Source organism: Boleophthalmus pectinirostris, unplaced genomic scaffold, assembly GCF_026225935.1.
Source record: "Boleophthalmus pectinirostris isolate CB_2022bp ecotype Guang Dong unplaced genomic scaffold, ASM2622593v1 HiC_scaffold_17, whole genome shotgun sequence".
Classification (NCBI taxonomy): Eukaryota; Metazoa; Chordata; class Actinopteri; order Gobiiformes; family Gobiidae; genus Boleophthalmus; species Boleophthalmus pectinirostris.
In genome coordinates, this window is record NW_026571115.1 from 17050544 (window position 1) to 17066697 (window position 16154).

The 16154-nt window shown below is 37.1% G+C and overlaps 1 protein-coding gene across 1 annotated transcript in view; it reads right to left on the reverse strand.

Annotated features, from left to right (window-relative positions):
• LOC110169526 (LIM homeobox transcription factor 1-beta-like) overlaps positions 1-16093 on the reverse strand; it is an 18039-nt gene extending 1946 nt beyond the window's left edge. Inside the window, exons 1-5 of the mRNA XM_055152732.1 lie at positions 15337-16093; positions 13964-14052; positions 13342-13531; positions 1457-1689; positions 206-369 (exon numbers count right to left, since the gene is read on the reverse strand). Coding sequence (XP_055008707.1) covers positions 206-369; positions 1457-1689; positions 13342-13531; positions 13964-14052; positions 15337-15464 — 804 coding nt within the window. The 5' untranslated portion in view covers positions 15465-16093. The remainder of the gene's footprint in view (positions 1-205; positions 370-1456; positions 1690-13341; positions 13532-13963; positions 14053-15336) is intronic.
• Between the last annotated feature and the right edge of the window lie 61 nt (positions 16094-16154).

Genomic DNA, 16154 nt, shown 5'->3' on the forward strand with positions numbered 1-16154 from the left:
TCTGAGCGCCCCAAATGTGCTGGGCTGGTCAGTTTACATATTCACTCCTTGTTTCTCCTAGCTTTGTTCATATTTCATACTGGCTTTGTTCATATTATGTGCCCTTGCCACTTAATATTCCATGTGTGAACCATAAAAAAGAGATTATCAAGTGTATGCAATTCTCTACCTGCCATTGTGTTATGAATAAGATTAATATATCCACCTTGCGGCAGGGCTTAGCGGACACTTCAAACGATGCCTTGAAAGCTCGGCGCTGCTGTGTGGTCAGGATGGTGCGAGGTCTTTTGGATCGCTTGTGTTCCTTGCCTTCGTCTCCACCCTTTCCTCCACCAGATCCTCCTCCTCCCTCCTCATCCTCACTCTTCACTGATCAAGGTCAACAGAAAAACAATGAGCCCTTATGAGACACTGGGGTTTCCACAAAGATGATAGAAAACATTTCACAAGGCCTTAAAGCTGGGCTAAGTAGGAGTGAAATGTCAGGTCATCATAGTTTAGGGCTGACCAAAGCCGAGATCACTCCTGTGCACGGATTTGGTTCAGTGCTCTGTGCAAAGTTCTCAATGGTTATTAGTCAGCAGAAAAATTTTGACCCAAACTCAGTTCACTTTTTAAATAACACAAGAAAGACAGACAATTTTCTTATCTTGCATGTTTACATTTGTATTAGTAACTGTATTTTTACAACTTGAATTTTGTGTGAAATTTAATATACCTATATAATCTTTTTTTCTATTTTTGTTCATTAGTTAGGAATAGTTATTCATTTAATTCCTAAAAGGTAACAGAGTAACATTGTTATACATTTAAATGAACAGAAAAAGAATGGAAATGGAACAGAGCAAAAAGCAATTTTACTTTGTCTGTCCCATTTTGTAAGTTATTTTTTAACACAGACCTGTGCATTTTAGTTTTGATTTGATTACATCTACATAAGATAAGAAGACATGAAAATTTTTATTTGTCCAAAATGTTGGTAATTGCAAAGACCAGATTTTATGTCCCAACACTGATTTAGTACATCTGAAATTGTATTTATGAATTATTTAATTTCACAATATCACAATACTGCTCTAACTTAAAGGTGCACTGCGCAACTTTTTCTGGTCAACTTTTCCGTCACCTATTTTGTCTCCGTGGTGATGGTATTGCCTGGAATGTTCCAGGGTATGACATTAAACATGCATCCAGCATTTATTCATTATGGGTGTTTCTATTGCACAAAAATACAATAACTCTCCACAGATCTGAACTGTAATGTAGTGCAGTGCTGTAACCTGCTTGTCTCCCTTGTGATAGGTTTTTAATCAATACAGTGAAACATTCTAGACAAGACAACAAAATTTCAATAGAGACATCAGGTGGCGGACCTTCCACTAGAAATGTTATGCAGTACACCTTTAATTACAATTTGTCTACTCTAGCTATCTGATTAATGTGCACCTCGTTTTACCTGATTCAGTTGGAGTGGGACTAATAGCGGCTAACATCTCCCGCTCCTTCTCGTAGTCCATGCGGCAGAGCAGTTGGCCCTCCTTTAGCACAAACTCATCACCTCTCTGTAGGCGGCGCTCGCACTCGCAGCAGCTGAAGCACCCCAAGTGATACACCTGTCCGAGCACGCGCATAATGAGCTCCGAGCGCCCGATCACCTGCAGGCACGCGCTGCACTTCCTCACAAACAACCTGGAGGTAACCACACACACACACACACAAACACACAATATTAAGAATAGATATGGTTGTCAAAAATCACCAATACTAATTGATATTAAAACTAGTGTAGCTCATTTGAATAAAGCTGACGTTGAAAAATAATGACATAAATAGTGCATAACTGGACCTTTCCTGAATAGTTATAGAATAGTCTTCATCATTATAAACTATTATAAGACCACATGATAACAATTAATTAATGTTCACTTTATCAGTTACAATTATCATAGCAATATAAAATTGGTATCAATACTTTCCCGTAGAATCGAAAAGTAAGTTTGCATTATTACATTTTATTCACATATTTAAAACACTGTCTCTACAGGTTAAGCCCAAAATTGCACTCTAAGACATGCATATATTTATAATCAAATGAAGTGGGTATAATTGTTACCCGTCACAGTCTATAATATAGTTTACAATACAAGTGTTTGCATTAATGTTATCTTGAGAACATGGAACATAATAATGATGCTCATACTGTCCGTGAAATGCAATTTCTTTTAGCAAAATCGGGTTGTTTGTTTTTAGGGTTAGAGCTGCTATACAAAACCTTCTATGTAATTATCTATAAAACACATTTCAATGGTACCCTTTTCTATACACACTATTAATGACATAAATATTTAAATATATATATATTCAAGTTTTAGTGATGAGTGCACTGTAATTAAAGCTTTGATACATGTACTTCAGATCTCCTCGTTACATAGAGATTAGCATAGTCTCTTAATTAAAGGTCGTATGAACATTACCCAATGCACAAAGCAACAAGGTGAACATCTGCTAAGAGGAATTACAATAGATGACATTTACGCTTCTATTCTTTTTTCTCACAATAGGGGGCAGTAGATAGTTAGCTGTTTGTATTACAGCTCTCTCCTGCAGCTCATATATTTCTGTTTTACTGCATTTGACAAATTTTTATCATATATTGAAATAAGTAATTTTCAAATTGTGGTGTCAATTTCTATTGATTTTTAACATTTCCTTTTCTTTTTTTTTTTCCAGTATAACCGCTCTTCTTTCCCTTTCCTTCTCTCTCTAGGGCGCATATTCATAGAGGAGGGAGACATAAAAAATGCCCTTGTTGTTTTGGAGGTATGCAAAATTAGAATATTATTAGTTGTTTTATTATTTATGCTTATTTTTAATCATTTTTAAAAGGCTGCCTTAAGAGTTTTGAATATGACAAGGGTATAAAGTGATATTTCTGCAATTGTTTTTTGAAGTTTACAGTCCATAAAACTCAAACTACATTTACAGTCATATAATAGTACTTTCATAATATACTGCTACAATATTGCCTGAATACCGTATAAAAAAGGTGCTACATAAAATTTTATCAAAGCCGGAATGCTGGACAATGACTAAACCAGGACTAGAACAAGACCTCAACCAAATCTATATCAGGACTAAACCAGGATTCCAACCAACACCAAACCAGCACAAATTTGAACACAGCTGAAATTTCCTTTCTGTTTGGTCCTATTCCCTGCTACTAAATTCCTCTCAAATCCTGGTTCCTGCTCTTAGTGTTTTACCCCCTCCCAACACACAGTCAATTCTGCCAGAATTCCCAGTTTCCCTCTTGCCCTCCCAGCCTGCCTCCCCAGTTCACTGAAACTAATAAAGACAGGATTAATTAGATTGTTGTTTAAACAGTGCGATGGCCAGACAGACGCTGTAAACTCATAACCAGGGATTGGGGATAGCATGGGGTTAATCTCTCCTCTCTCACTTATGCACACCAAAACACACACGCTCTTAGATATTTGCACACACCCACCCATAGAGCACCTATTCTGATGTTACCTGTATAGCCCTTACACAACAAACAACAAATTAGAAAACAATCTATTATTTAAAACCATTTTATTTATATTAATTATATATTTGTTTTATTAGAGACATTTCTGTGTATGTGATTGTGGAAATGAGAAACACTGGATTAACTCAAGTGTTGAAGCTCCCTTACTGGGTGCTAGGAAGGTGTAGTTGCCCAAATCTGGAGTGTAAAAAGGAGCCAGGTCTGCACATAAGAGCCCCTAATCTGTGATTCTGTCCCAAACGCAGCTGCTATGGCTAATCTTTCTCAATCCATCTGCCAAACGCTGCCTAAATTCCCCAAATGACAGTGTCGCTAAGTTAAGATCACAACACAAAAGTCGCTATAAGCATCCATTCATATATTAACTATTGACACTGTGCTACATTGTCTTGAGGTGCACTCATCATCGGAAATGTCCCATTGTCAATTTGAAAAAGAACTGCACTGCTAATTAGTGGTAGAAAAGAGCTGTTATTTGAAAGGTCAGAGATTAATATTAATTGCAATACATCTGTAAAAAATAGGCCACAGGGACGATGGTGCAGAATCTTGCTCACAGATTGGACATAATGAATATTTTTCTGCATAAAAATAACAACAATTTTATTCAAATTTGTATATCATATTTCAAAGATAAACTTGTTAGTTGAGTTTATTTCAGTTGTAACATTTGTTGTGGTTTTGTCAGGAGATACTGATTTCTGTTTGATTTTGATTTTTACATATTTAATCATTCATTTCCATGGTGCTAATATGATACAATTTACATATGAAAGAAATACAATATATACTGAACATGTATAATTGTTCCATTAAAAGAGAAAAGACCATAAAAACTTTTGAAATCTAAAAAATGACCATAAGATAAGTGAAGCTTCGATTGTTCCACAATAGGGAAATTTCGTGTTATTTACGTTAATGGAAAATATATAAGAACAGCAGCAAATGAAAAATATGCGATCAAAAATAAAATAAATAGCTATGAATAAATACATCTATATCTAACCAATCTAACTAGATTGTTAGAATTGTTTGAATACAGAATACAAAAATGTGTCAAGATAATAAAATATAGCACGAAACTATTATGTACATTCAGTGGCAATGACTATGCCTATTAGTGGTTTTCAGATTCTAAAATGGGATAATGTCATACTCCCAGGTAGGAGCCAGTTTTCCTATTGATTGCATTGTATTTTGATATCAAATATCTAAAACAAAATATGACAAATGTTTAACCTTGAATGAATTAGTGACTGGCCCTCAGAATATAACAACTACATTTTGCATTTCCATTCAATATTATAGGTTCATGAAATGTTTTGATGTCATTTGCAATATAGTACAACATGTGGATGTAAATGATTAATATTGTTTTCCAAAAAATGCCTGGTTACAAAGTCAAATTCCTCTGCATTTCCTTAAAATATAAACAAGTGTAAAGCGCAATAGAGTCATCCAGCAGTGTTTGACATAAGAGCGATGATGTGAGTGGTTAAGTTCAATAGTCTCTAATCATGGTGTACACAGCACGGCAGGAATTTACTCAACGCAGCAAATGAAGGCAACTTGGGGCAACTAGCACAGAGGGGGGTCTGTAAGTAGATCAGTCTAATCCCTCTAATAGAAGTATCATTCACACTGGTCTTTACCGCGATACCACTCCCATTGAACCACCAGGGCTGCCTCACACGACTGATTTCACACTCAATAAGGACTGCATTAGGTTTTGTTGTTTTGACTTTATCAGGTCTATAACCTATATTTATATTTAGGACTATCCATTCACGGTACCCTAAAAAAATCTACAAGTCATTTATGCTTAATAGTGAAATGTTTATTCAATTCCAGCTCTGCAGACGAGTACATTCAGAAATGAGTGACTATATTGTGACAGTGATGAGTGACAGTAGGAGTTGAAGCATCTAAAGCTTAAGAAATATGTCCAGATGACTACCTTTTAAATCTTTGTTACTATCTATTAGATACACTAAATAATTTTTCTGGGATAGGAGGTTCGCCACCTGCTTTTAAACAGGTCTGTTTTGTATTCATTCAGTTATTGGTGTTTTTATGTTTATGTATTCTGTAACTTGGCCTGAAGGCGTCCCCTTGCTTGCATGTAATTGTTTAGTGATCATAGCGTCTATGAACTTTTTGTTCAATATAATATGGTTATTACATATGCATCAAAGCAGTGTTACTGTGTAATACTGATGCTGTGGTCTGTGTAACTGTTACCAGTTATCTTGATAAACTATGAGAGAGGGGGATTGAGAAGAGCCCCGAGAACTTGTGAACTTGTGCCTGTGGATTTGGAGGGGTTAGGGGGCACACATAATTACAAGCGCTCCGATTATAAGCTCAAATGTGGAGTTGGGAGTGCACGGATGTACTTTGTGTATGGTGCTGTGTTGCGTGTAAAGCATCATTCCTTCTCTTCGTGTTTTATGGTAGATTGGAGCCATACAAACAATAACAGAATCTTGATTATCTCCTAAGATGTGTCATGTGGCTTTGTTTTACTGTGAGCTTCGACAAGCACAACATTGCCTGGACCGCAATACAACGTTGCATAAATATGTATGCATCTCACAGTGATTACATTTGTTTTGCTCGTTCATAATTGATAAATATTTATACAGAAGCTGCTCTGATCAGACTAAGAGTGTTGCCTCCTGTTGCACTACTAGGAATTCTGCATGAACACAGCAAGGTTAGATGGTTAGATGGTAAGGTATATGTATATAGATAAGGAAGATGAGGAATTGTCTTCTGTTAATCAGTTGGCAATCTGAAAAAGTAATCATAAAGGCTGTTAACAAAGGAGGATAGCAGGATAGCAGTATTCACATGGAAAAAAAATTAAGTTACTGAAATATGTGACTATGAAGAGACTACAAGAGATAGAAGCCTCTTTTCAGCTGTACGGTCCGTTTTTCTTTCACAGTTTGTTTTAAAAGCTGAATCGTGAGTCTTTCCTAAAACATCTTCAGTGCACTGCTGATATGAACTCTGTGTTGTTTTTGCTGAGAAGCCTTAGTCCAAAAAAACAAACTGGCTGCAGAGTTAATATTGGTCTAAACAGAGCCTATATGAGCCTATAGTTTGTACATAGATGGTGAGATTTTGTGTCTTTGCAGAGTCTGTGCATCTGACAGAGTTAAATCAATGATCTATAAGGACTAAAATGACTAAAATGTGAATTCCTCCAGTGGTCCAGAATGACCAAGTGTATGTTAGAAATTAAAGCGCTTTCAAGATATTTTGGATTAATACTAAAAACTAATGATATGCATCAGATTTTAAGCAGTTTTGTGCTAAGTATCAGTTTCTTAGATATATTTGTGCAGACTGCATGTGCGCGTGAGCACACACTTTTAGGCGGATATTGCATTGTGAAGCAAAATGGCTCAGAGCCAGGGTTCAGTAATCACATCATCTCCTTTTATTAAATCTCCCTGCACTGCTTCTGTGTTATTAAAATCTCCCAGCATTCCCCACGATACTCGCAACCCCTGCCGCCACTCACTCACACTCACACGTCAGATATATATATTTATATAGTACAGTCACAGGGGCTGTATACAGTCACATGTAAACACTGATATGCACAGTTTGTGTACACACAGATAAGGTGTCTCATACAAACATCAATAACACACTGGCAGATGCTGTCTGTCATTTGTGCTTCAGATCCACCCATGCATCGATAAACTAATAAAATCAAAAGTGGTCCTGCTCGGTGCTCGGTTGGTGCATACTCTCAGAAATGTGCAAAGCTGTGCAATTGTGTAATAAGCAGCAATAAGCACTGGAGTATGCCGTGAATATTTCTGACCCTGAAGCAAGTCTCACAGTTATACTGTTACACACCCTGCATCAGTGATACTCTCTCTCTATGTGAGCACACTTTTGTCTCTGTACCTGTCCAAAATGACTAAAATGCTCTTCAAAATGTATGCCTCTTGTAATGTGGCTGTCAATGCACAATACACCTGATACTAAGAATAAATGCTATGTTTGAGGCAGTGGCGGTGTGTGCGCAGGACTTGGTATGTGTGTGTTAGTTTAGATAAAACAGTTAATCCCCAGGCCACCAGAACGCAATATCCTGTCTGCGCGTTTCTCATTTCCTGTCTGTCTCTGGCGGAGCGGGGCGCAGAGGGGAGGGGCCAGTGGGGGACAGCGGGACCCGTTGCCCCAGAAACAGCAGATACAGGCGGTCGATTTGAGGAAAAGTCTCGGCCGATCTCACTATCTCTCCCTCTTCGGCGCGACCCCCTTTTCTCTCCCACTTTTTCTTTCTGCTTTTATTATCTCAGATTTAATAAAGCCGAGGCGAGCAGCTTGTTCTGCCATGAAACATTTATTAGCTGTCTGTTATAAAATTGTTGTGGGGGTGGTAAGATGATGGGGTCTCATCTCACATTATGCAAATACAGTGGCAACCAATACCCCCCCACCCAATACCAACCTACCCCCTTCTTATAAAAGTCGTATCTCCAGCTTCTTTATCCTCTTCTGCGCTTTCTCTGTCCATCACTGAGATCCTTCATCGATCTTCTGTCATTTCTATCAAAAACACTATTATTCTATGGCGTTCGATCAAATACAATATTCCCAGTCTGCTTCAGTATCAGACAAGTTGCGCCATCATCAGAGCAGCTACAGGTTTTCAGAGTCTCAAGACAAGTGTTGGCCAATTTATTTTGTGGAGTTTTACAGTTCTGAATGAAAATATAAGTAGCCCTATTCATTGTCTGTATTCACCACATCCATAAATGTCTTTGCTTTTCCTGCTTTTTAAGTGATTTTAGTGTATTTTAGGAGTCATTAAAACTGCTAATAATTACTGCATTACTGGCACAGTTGCCCTCCAACTCTGCACAGGTTTGATGATTCTCAGCTTGCCAATACACATCTTCAAATTTTTACCTGTCTAACTGTGGCTATTTTCTGCCCCCCTCTGATTACTGAATGTCTAACATAATGTTTGATATAAGGATAAGTTATTCTGATTAACAAATATCAATGTGTTTGTCAGTGTATGTGGCCATATTTTGACTATTAAAGTGCAGTTACTAGACCTGTCACGATATCAGCATATCTTTCAATACATGGAAGAATATTTTTGAGGGTCAATATTTATCATGGGTATTTGTTCTTTGCACTAGAGGGAACAGTTGGTTTATTTTTCTGTACTACAATAAGATTTGAGTGTAGAGGGTTGAATAAATGACTTTTATGACTCATTACAGATGCAAACTAAGTACTTAAGTGTTGTTGCTATTTATTTATTTATTGCAGCTCATGTTTTTAACAGTATTGGGAATAATTCTGCTTTATGGTTTCATTTCATCATTTTTACTGTTTATCATCTGTACTTCAGCAATATATCACACTTCAAAATGTGTTATGATGACAGGCCTAGTAGTTACAGAAAATAATTTGTAGATAGTCAGATGATGAGATAAGACAGCCAGAGCTGATTTGACCACACTGTCATTTTTTGCCCACCTGTCCCTCATGGTTGTCGTGGAAGGGGAAAACTGAGCACCAAGGGGAACTCAGACATGATCATGTAAGCTCCATACAAAATCTCATCCAGACCTTCTTACTGTTAGGCAGGGTGCTAACCACCAGGCCAAAATGGGACCCATTTAGTCAGGATTGGCTAGGGAACCAATATCCACTTATCCACATATCCAGAAACAAAACATTACATAGACTTAAAGGTACACTATGTAACTTTTCTGGTGAAAGAGCTTAAACACCTGCTTGTCTCCATGGAAATGTTATATTTTTCAAATTAATTGTTTAACAATAAAAACACTTGTGATTAACTAATTGCAAATTTAATGCCATACTGTGGAAGATTCCAGGCATAGCAAAGCATCTCCAGGGAGGCATGCAAGTTGCAGACCCCCCTCCCCCCTCTCTAAAAAGTTCACCATAGCGTACCTTTGTCAAATACTAGATAGAAACACAACAAGAGTAGAAGCCAAATTGTTCTTAAAAACAAATGAGGCCATCTCTCAAAACTCCATTGTACTTGATCTAGTCTTAAGTGTAAATAATATGCTTCTTGACTATGCTTCTTGCCTGTAACAGTCAAACACATGTTCTCCTTTGAAACTGTTGTTACATAATTCTTCTTAATAGTATTTCCCAGTAGCTCTTTTGTCAAAGCTGTCATCACAAGACCGCAGCGGGGGACTGGATAATTAGCACTGCACCCAATCAGTCTCTGGATCCTAGCGCCTTCAAGAGACACTGGGAGGCACTGTGGGCACGAGGGGGTGTGGTGGGGGCGCGATTAAGAGAAAACAAGGGATAAAGAGAGAGATAAACTGTTTGGTGTCATCACTGCTATCAATCTCAACAAGAAGGAAATGAGGTTTAGAATAGAGAAATATTATTACAAAGCAGACAGTGATAAACGAGGCACTGGATAGAGGGACAGAGTGGAGAGGAGGGAGGGAGAGCAGAAATATTATACTACCTATAGTTTTAGAAAAGCCATGATAAATAATATTTTATATTGTATGAATTTGAATTTTTTTTTGTGCTCTCCCTGAGGGACCCTCAGCATTTATCCAAGCTTGAGACTAGCACGAATGTATATGTCCTCAAAGTTTACATACATATGGTAAAATAAAAAAGAATAAGTTGTAGCTTGTAATATATTATAATAACACCATAATACAAAGCTAACAAAATATACTTTACCCCCGATGATGCAATCCTCTCATTTTGGATTTGGGGATAGGGTACATCAAAGAGTGCAAAGAACTTGACTTAAAGATATCTTAAGTATATCAGTAAAAATTACTAGAATAGTTTATTCCCTTGAAAGTCCAGAATGATATTTCTCTGTAAGGGTGTAATCTGGATCCCAGGCAAAGTCATTTATGAACGATGTCTAAAAGGACAGGGGCTGAAAAGTGGAAAATAAAGGGTGATTAAAATTACATGGTTCTACATTTTGCAGAAAGTCCAGAAATAATATGTAATGCGAGAATGTTTTTCTTCAGTCTAACAGTGTTATTATAACTAATCGTTAACAGTAGGAGACAGTCCGCATGCTCTTATGGTCTGTCTTCTGAAATATAGTTTAGTTAAAAATGTGCCGCTGGTGCCCCTCCTAAAGCCCAGGGTTAAACCAGACCCCACTGCTTATGGGACTTACACAGAGAGCTAGAGCTCCTTTGCTGCCTGCTCTGCCCGGCTCTCGGGGGTTGACCGGGGGAAGTGGCTTTAGTCTGCAGGGTTCAAGGTTTGACATCAGCGTCTTTGCTCATGGGCTGCTGCTGTTATGGAATGTACCACACACTTCAAAGTTTCACAAATGTGTATATGAATATACTTCTCTTCTGCCGTGGCAATATGTTTATTTCAGTTATGTCACTAGTTGAAGTTGTATTCAGTCATTGTCAATGATCAGCTAGGGTCTTTTAGAGCAAGAGGTAAGTGCTCTGTCAGTAGTTTGGAGCAGAGTTCAGTCTCTGGTGGAAAAAACGTGACATTTTTTTGTGTGGTAAATGGCAAAGGTAAAAAGCCTGTATTGTCTATAGACAGTTGATAGTTAATATTGAATGTCATTTATATTCCTTTTTAGGCACTGAAGGAATAGATACATTCACATTGTAACAATTAAATTAGCACTTAATTCCAGTTAAACCTTTTTATTTACTTACAAGGTAGTGCAAATGTATGAACTTATTTTGAAAATTTGCTCATAACAGTAACTGGCAGAAATAAATACAACTGGCAATTCTTCTGCTAGTAACTTGCATCATTGTCATAATATGTAAATTCAAATTTATAGCAAACTTTTAATTAGTTTGTGCAATTATTTAAAATAGGTAATGAAAGCTTAATCTGTTAATATCCAGATTATTTGCTTTCAAAACTTCCTCCTCAATTTGTAAACAATTTTTCATTAAGTGCTATCCATGCTATGTCCCAGGTGAGAACAGTGTATTGTAATAAAGCTTTTGTCTTGAACATCTGGTCTACAATCCAATGCACTTCCAGAAAATGTCTCGAGGTTTCAAAACAAAAATAAATCCTCGATGTACTTGAGTTTATTGTGTCTAATCCCTCATTTCCATAACAGATTGAGACCAGGATACAGCCATATTGCCATATCCCTAAGTTTTTTTTTTTGTTTTTTTTTTACATTTCAAAACACTCGATATTTTAAATGCCTTATCTCTTTGTTTATATCATCCTTAAAATCAAAAATAGGAGCCAGGCCCACTGACTTTTTAGCAAGTTCAATTTATTCATTTATGCAAATTTGTCCTAAACTGTTGCCCCAGGCTCACATATATATGAAAAGGGGGATGGGTCAGACGTGAATCAAAGACAGAAGATTTTTTTTATTATTATTTATTTATTTTTTATTTTTTTAGGATTATATGAAGGAAAAGCCGTGATTTTATGAATAAGTAAGGATTTTATTTGGTGTAGTGAAGATATAAGGATAGAGGAGGGACAAGCAACAATTGTAATGTAAATGTTTTAACCAATATGTATAGGGAACCTTAAAATAATTATCAATATTCACTTATTTTCTAATTAAAGATTCCACTTCAAATATGCACATTTCTGTATTCTATATCTGAAGTGGAATTTATAACTCTGTTGGTCTGAGTGGCCGAGTGGTTAGCAGAGGAACTCTTTGGCTTCACCCTCCAAAACATTTGTAATGACTTAGACATATTGGTAACAGCCTTGTAGAGTGAATTGTTGTTATGGCGTGTGTCTCAACCTTGACTTTATATTCAATTTTAAAAATTATTTAAATTGTTATAAATATTGCAATGATCGACTTTGTGTATTTTATAGTACATTTTGGTGTCACTATCTCCAGACAGCAATAACAGAACACCTGGCTGAACAATGGTTATAAGTTGTTTTTCCAAATTCCTTCACATACTGTATGTTATTGGGCACATGTTACAGTGCACACCTGCTGGAGATGGAGGGGCTGAGAGGGGCCAGAGCAAAACAAGGAGACATTGTTGCTGCTCTCCTGAAGGTCACCAGTGCTGCTCTGTGCCAACACTGGCACTGACTCACAACAAGCCAGTCTGCCATGTAGTATGTAAACCAGGAACGGTTATGAGAAAATACACTTTCTCTGACAATCGCTAACTTGAGGTCAGTACTTGTCTGTTTAGGTTGGGTTCCCACTCATATTTTTGGATACACATCACAATAGCCCTGTCCGTGGCCAGTGCCTCTCCTCCAGATGCCAGTACAGTGGGAGAGCTAGAGCCGCTGGAAGCCGTCTGACACTTTTCAAAACAATGATAACAAGCTCCACACTGCTGCTCCACCTCCAACCAATGCATGGGCATGTGAGATTTTACTCTAAATTATAATACATTTAGAATAAATAAAACTATAAGTATGTAAGATCTAATGTAACACTTTTGTCACAATCCAGTACATTGTTTTTAAGTTAGAGTATTGAAGATGATGCACATTTCTTTTTATACTCGTTTTACACTTTTTACACAAGCAGCAAGACTGGCTGCCCTTGCACTTTAACACTAGCGCTTGAATAGGCTATAAAAATGTGCATTTCAGTCAGATACTGGTGTTGATTTAACTAAATACACTCATAATAATGGCTCAACATCTGTATTTTTATCATAATAAAACAGATTTGCCAAAGCCTCAGTGGCTGCACATTGTACACTGCTTCCACTGCTACAGTGTACGATGTTTGCTGTCATAATGTAGTTTTAGGTGTTGTGATGAGAGACAGTCCTTACTTCTCATAGTCGTGTTTGCAGTAGAGGAGACGGTCTCTGCAGTAACAGGTGCCGCTGAGCGCGCTCAGACACACGGCGCATTTTACGCACGTCTCGTGCCAAGAGCGCTCGTTTACGCGTAGCAAGAAGCGATCGGCGATAGGCGACTCACAACCCGCGCACAGCTCTCCCCCACCTCTGAACTCTGGACCTAGACGAGCAATCACACAACGACAAAAAAGGTACAAGGATATGTTTTTTACTGGATAGTAAGCGAGGAACACCATTTCAAGTAAATGGACCCTGAAACAAATGCATTTCTTTGTTTCACAATTCTTGCTCTGTTATAAATATTTTAAAATCCAACTAAAATGTTTTGTACACGTTTGAATCTAGAGTTGTGTTATTTTAAATGATTTTGTTGATTTTTTGATTAACCTTTTATTTGGTTATTCTGGCCCATCACTTGCCTGGTGGTCTTTTAGCCTATTATAGCTTTTCAAAGTGCATATTACAAAATCGTATTAGCTTATGCTATATTAGACTGTGTGTTTTAAGTGAAAACGCATGTTATGTGTTCTGTTATGTGTAAAAACATGGCAGAAGGATGCAGCGTGCGGCCTCGCGCCGCGCGTAAACTCACCAAAAGGCGTGGAGGACGGAGGCTGCTGAAGACAGGACTGTTGGCTTTCCTCTGTTTTCATCCCTTCTCTGCGACCTTCAGTGTGATCGCTACAACAGCATTACAGTATTTATTAAAAAAAAATGATAAAAATAAAAAAGTCTTCTAAAAAAAATGTCTAAATGTTTAAAAGAAAAAGACAAATCGCATCCACAGAGAAACGTGCACGCAAGACATAAATTGTAAACTGGCATTGTGGTTATGAAAAAGAATAGCCTATACCACGCACCTGAAAATGAATAGCTTAAAAAGTGCAAATAAATAAATGAACTAAGGCGCTTAGTTAGGCCTTCTTAAAATTTGAATCAATCAAATGCCAATTTAAGGCCCCAATGTTGCGCTGGTGCCTTTTGGTTATTAACTATATTTTCCAATATCAGGGGACAATAACACAGGCGATAACTTACAGCTTGAAAGGGTCAAGGAAATAATATTGTTAATTGCTAACAATATTGAGAGAATTTTAAAATCAATTCCGTTTAAATTGATTTTTCGAATCATAAGCTAAAGCCCAGGCCTGTCGTATTTAAATATCCTGTATAACCGATTATTTAAATACAAAAAATGTCAAACACCAAACTTGGCATGATAGAAGTGAAGAGTAGGCCTATCTGATACGGATCAGCAACAAAAATGCAATGGATAAAATGTAAAATTTTGTCAAAATAGTTGGACAGATGGATTTGGAGGTTGTATGCTGATTTAAAATGATAACGCTCATGTTGATAATAGAAAATACATATCTGAAGAAATAAATTAATCATTGAAAAGTAATGAAATATGTAAATGTGTTTTAATCTGATTTGGCGTTTTCCCTAATTGATGCCTGAATACATTACTGCCAATTGTCGTGTAATTGATCGATAATTATGGAGACTGAAGCCTGACACTGCGCTAAATGTGACTACTGTCTATATTATTATTATTATTGCGCTAAATTAAATTGCTTATTAAAACTGCATATAAAAGATAGTCCTACATTTATTATAAAATGTAACAAATCATTTGAATTTTGCATAGTGTTAAAGCACAAATTCTGCAAAAAATGCATTACGTTTGATAACACATTTTTGAAGGCAGTCGTTCAGTTTCAATGTCACTGATCACCCTGGCCACGTGTTCTTTTTGTGCACAACAGCTGACTGTTATAAATAGACAGATTTCGTGTAAAACAAAATTGGCAGGCATAAAAAACTTCTGACCAAATTAATTCTTAAACGTCTACTTTTTGTAATAAAAACACTTCTACCTCGCATACAGACAATTGGGGTAAGCATATTGTTACAAATAAGTACAGAATTTATCCACTTTTTTCAAAACCCTTCAAATCTTACCTTGATGTGAAACACACTCCTCCAGAGATTTCCGTGGGCAGCATGAAAAACTGGAGGAAACTTTGATCCAGGAAAAGACTCTTATTATTGTGTAGCCTATGCCTCACAACCCACAGTGCATAATTCATATGCGCAAAAGTCCAAACGGCATGATGACCCAAAATATTGTCAGTCTATTGTCTCCTCTGGTTTTCTTTCGCTGTAGCCTGGTGCGCGCTCTCACTTGTTTTGTGCGTAAAGAGGGGCACAGAGGGAGGGAGCAGGAGACGGATGGACATGAAGGAGAGAGAGAGAAAGAGAGAGAGAGAAAGAGAGAGGAAGAAGAGGAGGTGTGGAAGATGATAGAGGAAGATGAGCAAGGATGAAGCGCATTGATAACGCACACATGGATGGTTTTGAGTGTTTTGTTTGCGCAAGGTTAGACCATTGACTTCAAAGGGCGACAGGACTTGACCAAGACTGAAGGAATCAACCCCGGTCGCGGACAGTCAAAACGGCATTTTACAATTTTGTTCTCTATAAAGTTGCAAGACATGTTCTATTTTCTATGATATTAAATTGAACAAAGAATAAGCTGATAAGAGCCTCATTAGGCTTTTTAAAGACCAAAACATCAAATGAACATTATCATAGCGTTTGATTATTCAAAATTAAAAACTGACAGAATTATTAAAAAGAAGAGAGTGAATGAGACCAAAGACCAATTTTACACTGCATAGAGTTAAATATGCGATAAATGCTTAATAATTCCTCACTTACAATTTAACATATTGGGGGAAGACCTCCCTCTTGTGGCATGGCCATAATACTACAGCTAA